The sequence below is a fragment of the Erinaceus europaeus genome, chromosome 1 (genome assembly GCF_950295315.1).
Source record: "Erinaceus europaeus chromosome 1, mEriEur2.1, whole genome shotgun sequence".
Taxonomy (NCBI): Eukaryota; Metazoa; Chordata; class Mammalia; order Eulipotyphla; family Erinaceidae; genus Erinaceus; species Erinaceus europaeus.
The window spans coordinates 147,048,157-147,062,129 of NC_080162.1; the positions used below are offsets into that span (position 1 = coordinate 147,048,157).

The 13,973-nt window shown below is 41.3% G+C and overlaps 1 protein-coding gene across 7 annotated transcripts in view; it reads right to left on the reverse strand.

The window, feature by feature from the left end:
• Positions 1–640: 640 nt before the first annotated feature.
• PPP2R3A (protein phosphatase 2 regulatory subunit B''alpha) overlaps positions 641–13,973 on the reverse strand; it is a 182,191-nt gene continuing 168,858 nt past the window's right edge. For 6 of the 7 annotated variants that reach the window (XM_060196892.1, XM_060196895.1, XM_060196886.1 and 3 more), the window contains one exon: positions 641–3,468. In XM_060196892.1, coding sequence (XP_060052875.1) covers positions 3,342–3,468 — 127 coding nt within the window. In that variant the 3' untranslated portion in view covers positions 641–3,341. The remainder of the gene's footprint in view (positions 3,469–13,973) is intronic. The other variant, XM_060196893.1, reaches the window with a different exon arrangement.

The following is a 13,973-nucleotide window of genomic DNA, read 5'->3' on the forward strand; positions in this document are numbered from 1 at the left end:
AAAAAACAGTTTTATAGTGGGTAAAAATTTCCTTTTTCACATTACAGGTTACAAATAAAAACTAGAAAATACAAAAATTCAAAGCAAAATACTACAGTGTTAGTACTTGGATGGTACTATTACTTTTAAAAAGATGTTGATATTCAAGTGATAATTATTCTTTTAAAATAATACATTTTAAGGGCCAGAAAAACAGCTGACTTGAATTAATATGCTGCTTCACCATGTGCACCACCCAGGTTTGAGCCCAGCAAACCCTCCCTCCCCATACACACATGCACATCACAAGAAGCCTTGGTTTTGTGGTCTTTTATAACACACAGTTAAACATACCTACCTCTGCCTGGCTGCCCCCACCCCCGACTTTGCCCCTATCTGAAAAAGTGAAGCCTTGCTGATGACATGAAAAAAAATTAGAGCTGAAGTCCTCTTGGATTCCTGGGACACCTTTAATCCCAAACCTTGGTGTATTTTGAGAGGAAGTCACTTCTCAGTATATGAAGTATTTCACATCTTTATAGTTTTCATAGGGGTTTGAGAAGTTACTCTTAGAAACTCAAGCTTTTAACTCTTTAAAATGAGTTACAAAATACGATTAAAATAAAAGGCATGTAGTGTGATTATTTTTCAGTGAACATGATTCATATTTGGCAACTTTATTTAGTTTTACAAAAAAGGAAAAGCAAAAACAAAACTTAAATCATGCAGGCATCTCCACCCAAACACACTTTAATATTTCTGAAAGTTGAGCAAATAACTTGCCTCAGTTGATCTAGTTTTATAAATACTTTGAACAGTACACAATTACATAGGTAAGATGCAGGGAACATACACAGAATCTTACTAGTTTGATTACCTTAGCAATTAATGGTATGTTATGAACTTTTTTTTAATAGAGTATTGTTAAGACCACAGCAAGTTTCAACTTTTACAAAGGGACTGTATTGGCAACTTGAATTTTCCAGCTGGGCAGTAGTGGTTATACTTAGCATGATCTTTTCTAGAAAATCAAATAAATGCCATCCTAGTTTCTCAGATTTTACATTTCTTACATTCACCTCTAAGGAGTACAGTGAAACAAATCCTTAAGTCTGGAAGTATGATTATACTCTGGGTAACTTAGTCATTTTAAATGGAATGGTACTAGTAGCTTATACTTTCATAATCATCTTCAATTCTTTTTTAACCAGGGCACTGCTCAGCTTTGGCTTATGGTAGTGCTGGGGGTTGAACCTTGGGCTTTTGGAGCCCTGGGCATGAAAATCTTTTTACATAACCATTTTTATTTTGCACACACCCCACAGCAATTTTAAACCAAATACTGAGTAAAGAGAAAGCAGGAGGACTTCAATGAGGAACAAGATAAATCAAAGCCAAATCAGTAAAAAGGAAAAAAAATGTTGAAAAACTGAATTTTACTTTTGTTGATTCTTGGAAATAGTTTAGATCATTATAGATAGTATAATATTTAAGCCCTATCTAGTACCATACTTTTTTTGAGAAAATTGTTTCCCTTCACTGGTAAAAGTTGGGTGTATAGAAGGTATTTTAAATCCTAATTTACCAGTATTAAATATATTACTTGTAGTGTTTATTCTAAATAGATACATTAAAACTTAGTTCTTTATGAACTATTAGATACTTTGTTTTAAAGGTTATCATTTTCTGTTAACAGTTCAGTGGAAAATGAGTGCTGATACTAACCAGGAAGGTAAAATAAGTTGGGAGGATACTTGAGTGGAAAGTTTGCTAGACTTGCTAACATCACTACACCAGCTGATGGTGCATTTTCTAAATTCTCTTTGCCATAGCCCAAGGATTGATTATTTCAGGGTCTGGCCTTAACATCAGCAGGGAGCCATGGTGTGTTGAGAAGGGACAGTTGACATTTCAGAACTTAAAGAAAGGAAAACAGAAATGGGCGGGGAAGGGAAACAGCACTGATAGAAATGCATGTTAATGCATTTGGAGTAGGGCACCAAAGTTAACCCTGGGTTGAGCGTGAGTGTGGATGTTCGGCATCATGGGGGGTGGGGAGGATGGGATGGGACAGTCTTTTGGTGGAAATGGTGTTTATGTACATTCCTATTTCTGGTCATAAAAGGAAATGGCATGTTAATGAAGAGGTTCATGGAAGCTGGGTGATAGTTGAGCTTACACTACCATGTGCAAGGACCTGGGTTCAAGCCCCCACTTCACAGTTGTAGGGGGGATGCTTTGCAGACAGTGAAATAGGTCTGCAGGTGCTTACCCTGTGTTCTCTTCCCCTCTCAACTTTGTCTCTGTCCTACCAAATAAAATAGGGGACAAAAGAAAAAAATGGCTGCCGGGAGTGGTGGATTTGTCATGCAGGTACCGAGCTCATGATAATCCTAGTGGGGAAAAAATATATGATCAGAAATTTCCTTCCTCTTCAATTTTATCTTTAAGGATTTTGCATTGTGGTTTTTTTGAATGAAACATTTTGTAATGAATTTATCTACTGTTAGGGTACCCATGAAATTGCTTTCTCTATGGTAGTGTCATGTTTTCTTCCACTTTGTGGTAAATATGGAGGTGGTCAGAATAATTGGAATAAGTTTCTTTTCAACATGAATAATGTTTAGATAGCATTAATAATCCCATATAAATGTAAAATGAGTTAGTATTTTCTCCCAAGTATGAGTCGAGTTCTATACTTATTGTCATCATTTAAAAAGGTTCTTCAGACTTTACATATGATCCACAGTCAGGATGGGAAGGGATTCAGAGCTTGCCAGCAAGGCTGGAAGACCCAGTGGTTATGTTACCTGAGGATGTAAAGTGGCTAGTTAGGCAGGTTATGAAATTACCAAGTGCAAGATCTTTGAACTCCAGTACACTTAAGTCTCTGAGATGTTTTGGCAGTGCTTTTATTAACTAGGGCTAAGTCAGAAGGCCCTTTTTCAAGATCCAAATTTTTTAACAAGTTTTTTTTGTAAGTGAATTTTCCTTCAAACTCCAAAGGGACCTTGTGAGGCCTTACAGATGCTGAACAACAGAAACAACCGTTTTTGTGCAGAGAACTGCTTGGCGCTGTCCTCAAGGTGCCCTTGGTACATTCAGGGGTGAAGAGTGCTGGTTCTTTTTAGACTTTGGTAGGTGATGTATATCATATTTACTTCTCAGGAAAAACTTTGTAAAGATAATAAGTGCAAATTGGAGCAATCTCCTAAATTGAGTCTGTGTATCCAAATCTGTTGTTCCAAAAGTTCCTAGTGCAGATACACTTGCAGAAACAGAACTTTAAAAAGCAGTATATAAACCAGAGTGTCTCTTCACAAGGAAAATGTTGCAAATACAGATTTCCATGTAGACACTGACTACTCTTCATCCACTGACTGGAGCTTTCCAGATTTCTCGGAGAAACTTGAAGTGATTGTTTTATTATCTTTTTTTCCAATTTCAGAGAGAGGGGCAGATTCCTCCGTTTCATAGTCTTCAAAGGAGCTGAAAGAAAAATCCCCAAAAATTGAAGTTGCTGATTTCTAGCTACACATTAATGCTTAAAGTTTCTTTCAGAGCCCCGGGGTGTTGGTGGTGGTGGTTAAGTGCACATGGCGCGAAGCACAAGGATCAGCATAAGGATCCCAGTTCAAGCCCCCGACTCCCACTGCAAGGGAGTCACTTCACAGGCTGTGAAGCAGGTCTGCAGGTGTCTGTCTTTTCCCCTCTGTCTTCCCCTCTTCTGTCCTATCTAACAACGACAACAGTAATTATAACAATAAAAAGGGAAAATAAAAATTTTTTAAAAGCAACAAACCCAGGGCCCTTGCGTGGGAATAAGGACACTTTGTATGATGGATGCTATGTTAGGCAGGATGGAAACTATATGAACTACTAAAAATTGCTTTGTAGCATCTAAGTACATTTGGGAGTGTAAGCATGTACACAGAACAGACTGGCCCATCTGGATTTCCTTCCATTTGCAGAACTCCACAACATCTTTGCTCACTCCCCTGCTGAGGTTACTGGCATACTCTAAGTCCCCTATCTCCTAGACTACCCCAGAAGGTGGGTTTAGGCAAAGATAATTTTATATCTTGCACATTAATAGCTATATGGAAGTATTATTTTGAGGCTACAACTGAGTCCAGGAAAATTTACACGATAAATTAAAATTTTTTAGAGCATTTGGCACCACCAGTTTGACCTTGCTGCTCTTTGGAGAGATCTTCCACTTCTATGCAGACATTTTTGGATATAGAGTTTTTTTTGTACCAATGCTGGCTAGTGAGGAAAACATGCTGAGATAGGAATACCCAATAGGTGGTGCCTGTTTTACTTAAAAGCATTTTGAATGGGGTAGAGAGCTTTTTTTTTTGTTTTTGTTTTTACCTAGCTGATGCCTGGAGTACCAGCTTGTAATCCTATCAGAAATTTGCATCTTAATTACTGTGCAGAAATACTCCATTCCATACTTAATTTCTGTTCTTGAAACTTTGATGTAAACTGGTATATGCTGAATGTGGGCGGAAGCAGGGAGGGTAACCTCTTTAATGGAAGTGAAACTGGGGTGATGGATGGTAGAGCCTCCACTTCTGGGTACAATTAAAAAAATTTTTTTTTCTTTGCCTCCAGGGTTATCACTGGGGCTCAGTGCCAGCACAACAAATCCACTGCTCTTGGTAGCCATTTTTTTTCCATTTCATTGGATAGGACAGAAATTGAGAAGAGAGAGGAAAAGAGACACCTGTAGATGTACTTCACCACTTGGGAGGCAGCACCCCCTGCAGGTGGGGAACTGGGGCCTTGAACCAGGATCCTGGTTTGGGTCTTTGTGCTTCATACAATGTGCACTTAAGCTAGTGTGCTATACTGCCCAACCCCCAGTACAAATTCTTCAAGAAAGAAAAAAATCTAGCAGGGCTGTGTCAGAGTAGAAGACGGGTGCCCAAAATTGTGTCTATAAGCTCTAAGCGCCTCACATGTCTCAAGAAGATAAAAAGATACCTTAGAATTAAGCCTGAATTGTGACACATTCAGCAAATAATGGAGACTATTGAGAAGATGGGCAAGTAGTTTAGCCCTGAAGCATGGGCTTGCAAGTTCACTGGTCATTTAATTAATCTCCTTGCATCAGTTTCTTCAATTTAGCAGAGAACAGTAAGTCCTTACATGGGGAGGAGGTGAGAGAGTCTGAACTCTTGGGGAAAGTTCTCTCTGGTGGAGAGTGCTGCTGGCCATGATGGCCACACCTAACACCTAACATAGTTTTTGTATGTCATTTATGGACACGTTCCTTCATAGAGTATGTTTTGGGGCTGGGTGGTGGCACACCTATTTTGAGTGCACATGCTACTATGCTCAAGGTCCCAAGTTTAAGGCACTGATCCCCACCTGAAGAAGGGAAGCTTCACAAGCAGTGAAACTGCTGCAGGTATCTGTCTTTCCCTTACACCTCAATTTCTGTTTCTAGCCAAAAAATAAAAACACATGCCTTAAAAAAAAAAAGTGTTTTTCCCCATCTCTAGCTTCATTCCACAAATATTTCCAGTAATGAATTTGACCCAAATCAGTAGATATTACCATGTGCAAAGGATTCAGGTTAAAGCCCCCGGCCACCTTATGGAAAGGCTTACAGGAGAGAAGCTACAAAAGCGGTGTTGCAGTGTCTTCTCTCTCCTCTAGACTCTTACTGTATGTTAAAAAAAAAAAAAAAAGCACTGAGCCGATAAACATGCCAGGCAACACCTTCCAACAGCAAGGCTCCTTTCAAGCCCATGTGTGGCTGCTGAATGCTCTGTTCTGACTCTCCCCTTGGTGCCCGTGCATCCTCGGGCTCACAAGGCAGGCCTCAGTTTGTACTCCCACTGGGCAGTTAGTCTTTCCCATGGTTATTCACCACTGGTCATTTACAAGTCCAGCTTCAGCCTCTTCCAGTGTTGACCTGCCCACCAACTAGCTCTTTATACATGGGGCTGGATGGTGGTGATGCACCCAATTAAATATACATGTTACCATGTGCAAGGACCAGGGTTTAAGACCCTGCTCCCCACCTGCAGGGGTGCCCCCTTTTTAAAAATCAAACATTTTTTAAAGATTTTATTTACTTATTCATGAGAAAGATAGGAGAGAAAGAACCAGTTATCACTCTGGTCCATGTGCTGCTTGGAGAGACTGAACTAGGTAGGATCTCATGCTTGAGAATGAATCCAGTGCTTTATCCATTGTGCCTCTCCCAGACCACTTAAAAATTCTTTTTTCCACCACTCCCATCACCAAAGGTCTGTGTCTCCACCCCTGGCCCCACAGATAACCACTATAGTTCTTCCAGAGTCTTGGAAATAGGCTGACTTTTTTTTTTTTTCCACATTTGTATACTCATACCATACTCAGCATATGAGTGAAACCATTCTGTAGTTGTCAAGTCTGCATAACCATTATGCTACCCCCGCCACACACACATCTCTGCTTTCCATGTTCATAAGTGGCACCACTCAAAGCCAGAAACCTAACTACTCCCAAGTTTCTCTCCTGTCCTATCAAGTTGTGGTGTACCACAGGGTACAGAGCTGTCTATCACTACAAACGGCTTCTCTTCACCCTTGGTGCACACCCTTTGTTACTGCCACCCCAGACTGCTGTGTCCAGATAGGTTTTGGCCTTAGGGCTTTAATGTACATGTTTTTTCAGTAGTCTGCAGTGTTCTTCATTTGGCTGACTTGTGTGCACTGTTTACTCTGAGATGCCATAAAAAGGTGCTTGATACTATTTACTACTCGCTCTTGTGCACATGTCTAATGGTGTCTTGGTGCACCTACCTGCTTCTATTTTAGAATCTCTACCACTATAAGCAGAGTAAGCTTCAATCAACCTTAGTGGGGCTCTAGCGCTTTCTTGTCGCACTCTTGTTCAGTAGCTTCTCTAGGACTGCACGATCTGGTTCCTACCGACTTTTGCAGCCCTGTTTCCCTGTGTGCATTCCCGCTATACTGGCCTTTTAAAAGGTCCTATACAGTATCCTGCCTTGGAGCCATTGTGAAGATTTCCTCTTGTCTAGGATATTTTTGCTCCCTGCTTTTTGTATAACTGTTTCCTTCTCAATATCTCATCCCTAAAGAAAAGTTATCCCAGGGAGTCGGGTGGTAGTGCAGCGGGTTAAGCACAGGTGGCGCAAAGCACAAGGACCGGCATAAGGATCCTGGTTCAAACCCCGGCTCCCCACCTGCAGGGGAGTCGCTTCACAGGCGGTGAAGCAGGTCTGCAGGTGTCTATCTTTCTCTCCTCCTCTCTGTCTTCCCCTCCTCTCTCCATTTCTCTCTGTCCTATCCAACAACGACAACAACAATAATAACTACAACAATAAAACAACAAGGGCAACAAAAGGCAATAAATAAAATAAATATTAAAAAAAAAGTTATCCCTTCAGCACTTGCAGCCCCCGACCTCCATTATTGGTGTGCCCTGTTTCCTTCATAATTATATAATTAAACGCCTGTAATCTCCCACCTGACTGTAAAGTGTTCACTTTGTAATGCGTTAATTTTCTCAGAATCCACAGGCAGAGCCACTACACCAGCCCAGCAATCTAATGTGTTCATTTTCTTTGGAAAATTAACTGTTACGAGGTGTGAAAATGAATTGCTGTGGGGGTAGATAGCATAATGGTTATGCAAAAAGACTCATGCCTGAGGCTCCAATGTCCCAGGTTCAATCTCCCTACACCACCATGAACCAGAATAGAGAAGTGCTCTGATAAAAAAAGAAAAAAAAAAAAAACTAAATGAAAAGTGATCTGCAGGTAACAGGTCCTGGGCTCAGTCTCCAACACCAACCACATGTGCACACCAAGCACAACACCAGGGAGAACTCCTTAGATGGCAGAGTGGTATTTTGGTATCTATCCCTTAAAAATGCATATGGGGGGGGGCGGAGCTGGGCACAGCAGGTTAAACGCACTTGGCACAAAGTGCAACACGGGTGTAGGGATTGGTTCCAGTCCCCAGCTCCCCACCTGCAGGGGGGTCGCTTTGCAAGCCATGAAGCAGGTCTGCAGGTGTCTTATCTTTCTCTCAATTTCTCTGTCCTATCCAAACAACAACAGCTAACCAACAAGGGCAATAAAATGAGAAAAATAGCCTTCAGGAGCAGTGGATTTGTAGTGCAGGCAATGGGCCCCAGTGATAACCCTGAAGGGGATAAAAAAAAACCAACAAAAAGCATATCTGGCTGGAGGCAGTTCAGTGGTATCACAGGCATGTGAGGCTCTGGGGTCATTTACCAGAACTGCATTAAGGAAGAAAGAGAAGTGAAGTCTTATCTTGGTGTGCTGAGTTCTAGGCTGGAGTCAGTAAAGTGGTGAAGGTGTAGAGGTCAGCTGCAACTCTGTGAGAACTCTTCAGTCATACTTTATGCTCTCTGGGAACCCCTGGGAGTATATGTTGATTCTTACTGAACAACAACTTCAGGTCTTATAGGCCACTAGAGCTCTTCTGAACTCAAGTGAAGACTTTTTTGAGACACTGCCTTAATTTAACTGGCCATTTTTGAGAAGGGTTGAAAAGTATTACCCCTAAGGGTTCATAAACAGTTCATTAGAAAAATCTAGTCATCAACTTAAGCACAAATTATTAAACATAGTATTGTTAGCATAAGGACTAACAGTACTTTATGCAGTAGTCGGGGAGGTGGTGCAGGGGTTAAAGTTTGGGAGTTGGAAGGACCTCACAGATTTGATTCCTGACACCATTTAGCCAAAGTGTTGTTCTCATTTCTCCCTCCTCTTTCTGTCTCTAATAGAATGAGTAAAATAAGTCTTTTTTGTTGCCCTTGTTGTTTATCGATATTATTGCTGTTGCTGGACAGGACAGAGAAAAGGGGAAGAGAAAGATACACATCTGTAGACCTGCTTCACCACTTGTGAAGCTTTCCCTCTGTCGGTGGGGAGCGGGGGGCTTGAACCTGAGTCCTTATGCACTGTAATGTGAGCATTTAACCTGATTTGCCATTGTCCGTGCCCCCCCTTTATGTATTTTTGCTCACAATACCACTGCCTTTAGAATCCTGTTTTCTAGGCCAGAGAGACAGCTAATTGGGTAGACCCCTAGCTCCACCTAAAAAAATGTATGAAACCTGTTTTCCTGAATTTTCTGTATCAGATGAGCAATTTCTGGACAAAAGTATTAATGTTGACTATGCAGATTCCTGGGGTGGAAGTGTGACAGCTGGAGTGAGCAGGAATGATAGCTGGCGTCTGCATGGCCTGACAGTAATGTGACAGGATGTTGCCTGAAAGTGACAGTTTGGTTCCATTTTCGGAACCCTGATTATTTACAAAGGGATAGAATATTTGATACAAGGCTTGTATGAATAGATGTAGATTCAGTAGAGTCCAAAATGGTGACCATTCTCTGTAATTTGTAGTCTATCATGCTTTAGAAATAAAAGTGGTGGTTTTACCTTTGCCATTTTTCAAGATTTCATTTATTTTTTTAATTTTTAATTTAATTTAATTTTTAATTTCTTTATTGGGGAATTAATGTTTTACATTCAATAGTAAATACAATAGTTTGTACATGCATAACACTTCCCAGTTTTCCATATAAGGATTTCATTTATTAATGAGACAGAGAACGAGGATGAGAAAGAACCAGAATAGAGAAAGAACTCTGACACACGTGATGCCAGGAATCAAGCTCAGGGTCTTGTGCTTTATGTCCAAAGCTCAGCCACTGTATCACCTCCCAAGCTGCTTTACCTCTGGACTATGTTTTTATTTATTTATTTTCCCTTTTTTTAATTGTTGTTGTAGTTATTACTATTGTTGTTACTGATGTCATTGTTGTTGGATAGGACAGAGAAATGGAGAGAGGAGGGGAAGACAAAGAGGAGAGAAAGATAGACACCTGCTTTACTGCTTGTGAAGCGACTCCCCTGCAGGTGGGGAGCCGGGGGGCTCAAACAGGGATCCTTACGCCTGTCCTTGCGCTTAACCCACTGTGCTACCGCCTGACTCCCACTTTCCCCATTTAAAAAATTTTTTTTATATTGATTTATTTTCCCTTTTAGTTGCCCTTGTTGTTTTTCATTGTTGTCATTGATGTCATTAGATAGGACAGAGAGAAATGGAGAGAGGAGGGGAAGACAGAGAGGGGGAGAGAAAGACAGACACCTGCAGACCTGCTTCACTGCCTGTAAAGCGACTCCCCTGCAGGGGGGGAACTGGGGGCTCAAACCGGGATCCTTACTTGTTCCTTGCACTTTGTGTCATGTGCGCTTAACCCGCTGCGCCTACCGCCTGACTCCCGACTTCCCCCATTTTAATGGAAAGACAGACGTATAGTTCCATTTTTTTCTGTGTGCGAGTGTATGTGTGTTGTTGTTGTTTTGTGTTTGGTCATCACTGGGGCCTTGCTACTCTGGGATAACTTTTCAGACAGGCAGAGTGGAAGAAATCACATGGCTGGGCTAGGATCTGGGTCGTGCACAAGGCAAAGCAGCACACTATTCTGGCAGTTGTTCTGTCAGCCCTTTCTTGGTATCTATTTTTATTTTAATAATAATTTATTCTTCTACTGGTATATCTATGCCAGGCTCAAATATCTGATACATTATCTCTAATCTTAAGCACAATCCTACAATTCACACAATAGGGATTTTCTGTGCACTGGTCACATTTCTGGGAATAATGAGGACAAGGTAGATGGTTGAATTATAGTTGAGAGAGATGTGATGTGGCCAGAATTTGAAAAGTGGGAGTTTTCATAACCACTGTTTATTGATTAGACAGGTACACTGCCCGAGGGCAGAGGATACGGGTAATATATATGTTGTTTCAGTTAAAGCTCACAGCTCCACAGGCAGAATCCTCATAGTGAGGGGGTGTGGGGGTGGTGGACTTATGGACGTGGGATGACATGGCTAAGTGACAGCAAGGATTTCAATTGATTAGGTTGATCTAGCTCCAAATTCTGAACTTTTTACCATGATACTGTATTTAATCTCTGCCACACAGAAGTAGGGACAGCTACTATTTATCAGGCATCCACTGTGTGACAGGTGTGTGTACATATATATATTATCTTAGGTTCTCACAATCACTTTGGAAGGTAGCTTGCTGGTACCTTCTGAAACTGAGCTTGAGGAGTCGGGTAACCTGCCCAGCTGGTAAATGGAGGTGGAACCAGATCTGTCCGACTCCTGCTCCTCTGCTCTTCTCATGGTACCATAGTCTTCCCTTTCTAATATTTCATTCTGGTCACTTCTGTCTGATGGTTTAACTCACTCTGGCTTATCTCTCTAATTCTTTGGAAGATGAAGCCCCAAACTATGTAGCCTTGGGATTTAGCGTCTCGACTTGTCTTGGCCACACCAGTCAGCTAGTAACTCCTACAGCCTCCCTTTGCTGACATTCCAGCGCTTACCCCGCAAACTGCGGATGGCCACCTTCTCTCCCCTCTGGGCCTCATCTCATCTCCTGCAGGTGCTGTGTAGGCCTGATCCAATCTCCCACAACTCGAGCCATGTGCAACAGAGGCCTCTCATGCACACTGGTCAGATTTCACTACAGCTGGCCTCTGCATCTTTCCTCCTGACTTCTCATCTGCATTTCTGCACGCATCCCTCTGGCCTCTCCTTTCTCTGCCACCTTCTCTGAACACAAGTACAAGCAGAAAAGACTTGCTTGACTAATTATTCTCTGTAGTTGCCATTAGTTTCTCTTTTATCTTAATCATTTTTTTTGTTGCCACCAGGGTCATCCTTGGTCTTGGTGTCTTTACCACTTTTGGTAGCTGGTTTTTTTTGTTTTTTTTTTGCCTCCAGGGTTATTGCTGGGGCTCAGTGCTGGCACTACGAGTCCACTGCTCCTGGTGCCTCCCATCCCTGTTTTATTGGATAGGACACAGAGAGAAGACTGATATTGAGAGAGAAGGGGGAGATAGAAGAGGAGAGAGAAATACAGACACCTAGAAACCTGCTTCACTGCTTGTGAAGTGACCCCCCCCTCTCCCCTGCAGGTGGGGAGCCACAGGCTTGAACCAGGATCCTTGCACTGGTCCTTGTGCTTTTTATAATATTCACTTAGCCAACACCTGACCCCCACTGTTTTCATATATATATATATATATATATATATATATATATATATATATATATGAATATATATGAATGTGTATATATATGTATATATACATATATATATGAATGTGTATATATATATATATATACACATTTTTCCCTCCAGGGTTATCGCTGGGGCTCAGTGCCTGCACTACGTACAAATCCACTGCTCCTGGAGGCCATTTTTCCCTTTTGTTGCCCTTGTTATTATTTTTATTGTTGCCACTGCTGCTGCTGTTATTGGATAGGACAGAGAGAAACTGAGAAAGGAGAGGGAAAGAAAGACACCTGCAGACCTGCTTCACAACTTGTAAAGCAACCGCCCCCCCCCCCCCCCCAGCAGTTGAGGAGCCAGGGACTTGAACTGGGATTCATACGCCGTTCCTTGCACTTTGCAGTATGTGCGCTTAACTTGCTGCATTACCACCTGGCCCCCTTAATATATTTGTTTTAATGAGGGGAGTGGGGGAAGAGGTGCCAGAGCACTGCTCAGCTCTGGCTTATAGTGGTGTGGTAGGCTGAACCTGGGGCTGTGGAGCCTCAGGCAGGAAAATATTTTTGAATAGCTATTAATGCTCTCTATCCCACACTCTAAAAAATTTTACACACACACACACACACACACACACACACACACACACACACACACACACACACGTATCAAATCAGTTGAAATCCTTGCTGTGACTTAGCTGTGTGATCCTGGGCACATAAGCCTAGCATCCCCACACTGAATTTTAGGTGAATATTTCTGTTTACCTCTCTATATATTTATTTTGGATAGACAGGGAATTTGAAAGGGGAGATAGGCACCTGTAGCATTGCTTCAATGTTCATGAAACTTCCACCCAGCAGGTGGGGAAGAGGGTCTTTTTTATTGTTTAGTTTCTTAATATTTTATTTATCTATTGGACAGAGACAGAAAAACTGAGACAGAAAAGGGATATAGAGACTTGTGGCACTGCTTCATCACTCATGACACTTGACCCCCTCCTTCAGGTGGGGAGCGGGATTTGAACTTAGGTCCTTGCACATGGTAACATGCACTGGACCAGGTGCACCCCCACTCCCACAAAGCACTGAAACAGGGCCTTGAACCTAGGTCCTTGTGTCCGGTAAGGTGTGCATTACTGTTGTACCACCACCTGGTCTCTGATTTTCTCTTTTTTGTATTTTAGTAAACTTCTAATTATTTAGATATTCTGTCTCAATTTCCTCTTTTTATTTATTTTTGAAAGTGATAGAGTGCACACACCAATCAGCTCTGCCAAATATGTGCTAGGGATTGTACTCAGGTCCTTGGGCATGAAAGTCTTGTGTTTTATCACTGAGTTGTCTAATCTGGCCCTCTGTTTTTAAAGCAGGGTAAAAAAAAAAGTAAACAAGTATAAATCACATTTCTGTAAAAATTAATTGCATATATATATCTAGAAGGATATATTCTAGAATTATAAAGCAGGCTGTGTCTGGTTGTAATTTTAGTTGGGCATTTATTTTTTTAACTATTATTGGATAGAAACAGAAATCAAGAGGGGGAGATAATGAAGGAGAGAGACAGAGAAACACCAACCGCCCTGCTTCACCACTCATGAAGCCTTCCCCTGCAGGTGAGGACCAGGGACTTGAACCTGTTAGGTAAACATTTCTGCTTATCTCTATTTTTTTAAAACTCTTATGCATTGAATTCATATTAATATGTAAACAGGCACAGAAGAAAAAGACCTTTCCCTATTTATGAAAGTAGTGTATTTTATTTATATCAACCTTTCAAATTATGGGATACAAAAACCCAAATTGTGATACCACACTTCAGAGTTAGCAACTGTTAATAGCTGCACAAAAATTAAATGGCTTAATCATTCTATTATTGCACATTTGCTTTGCTTTGAATT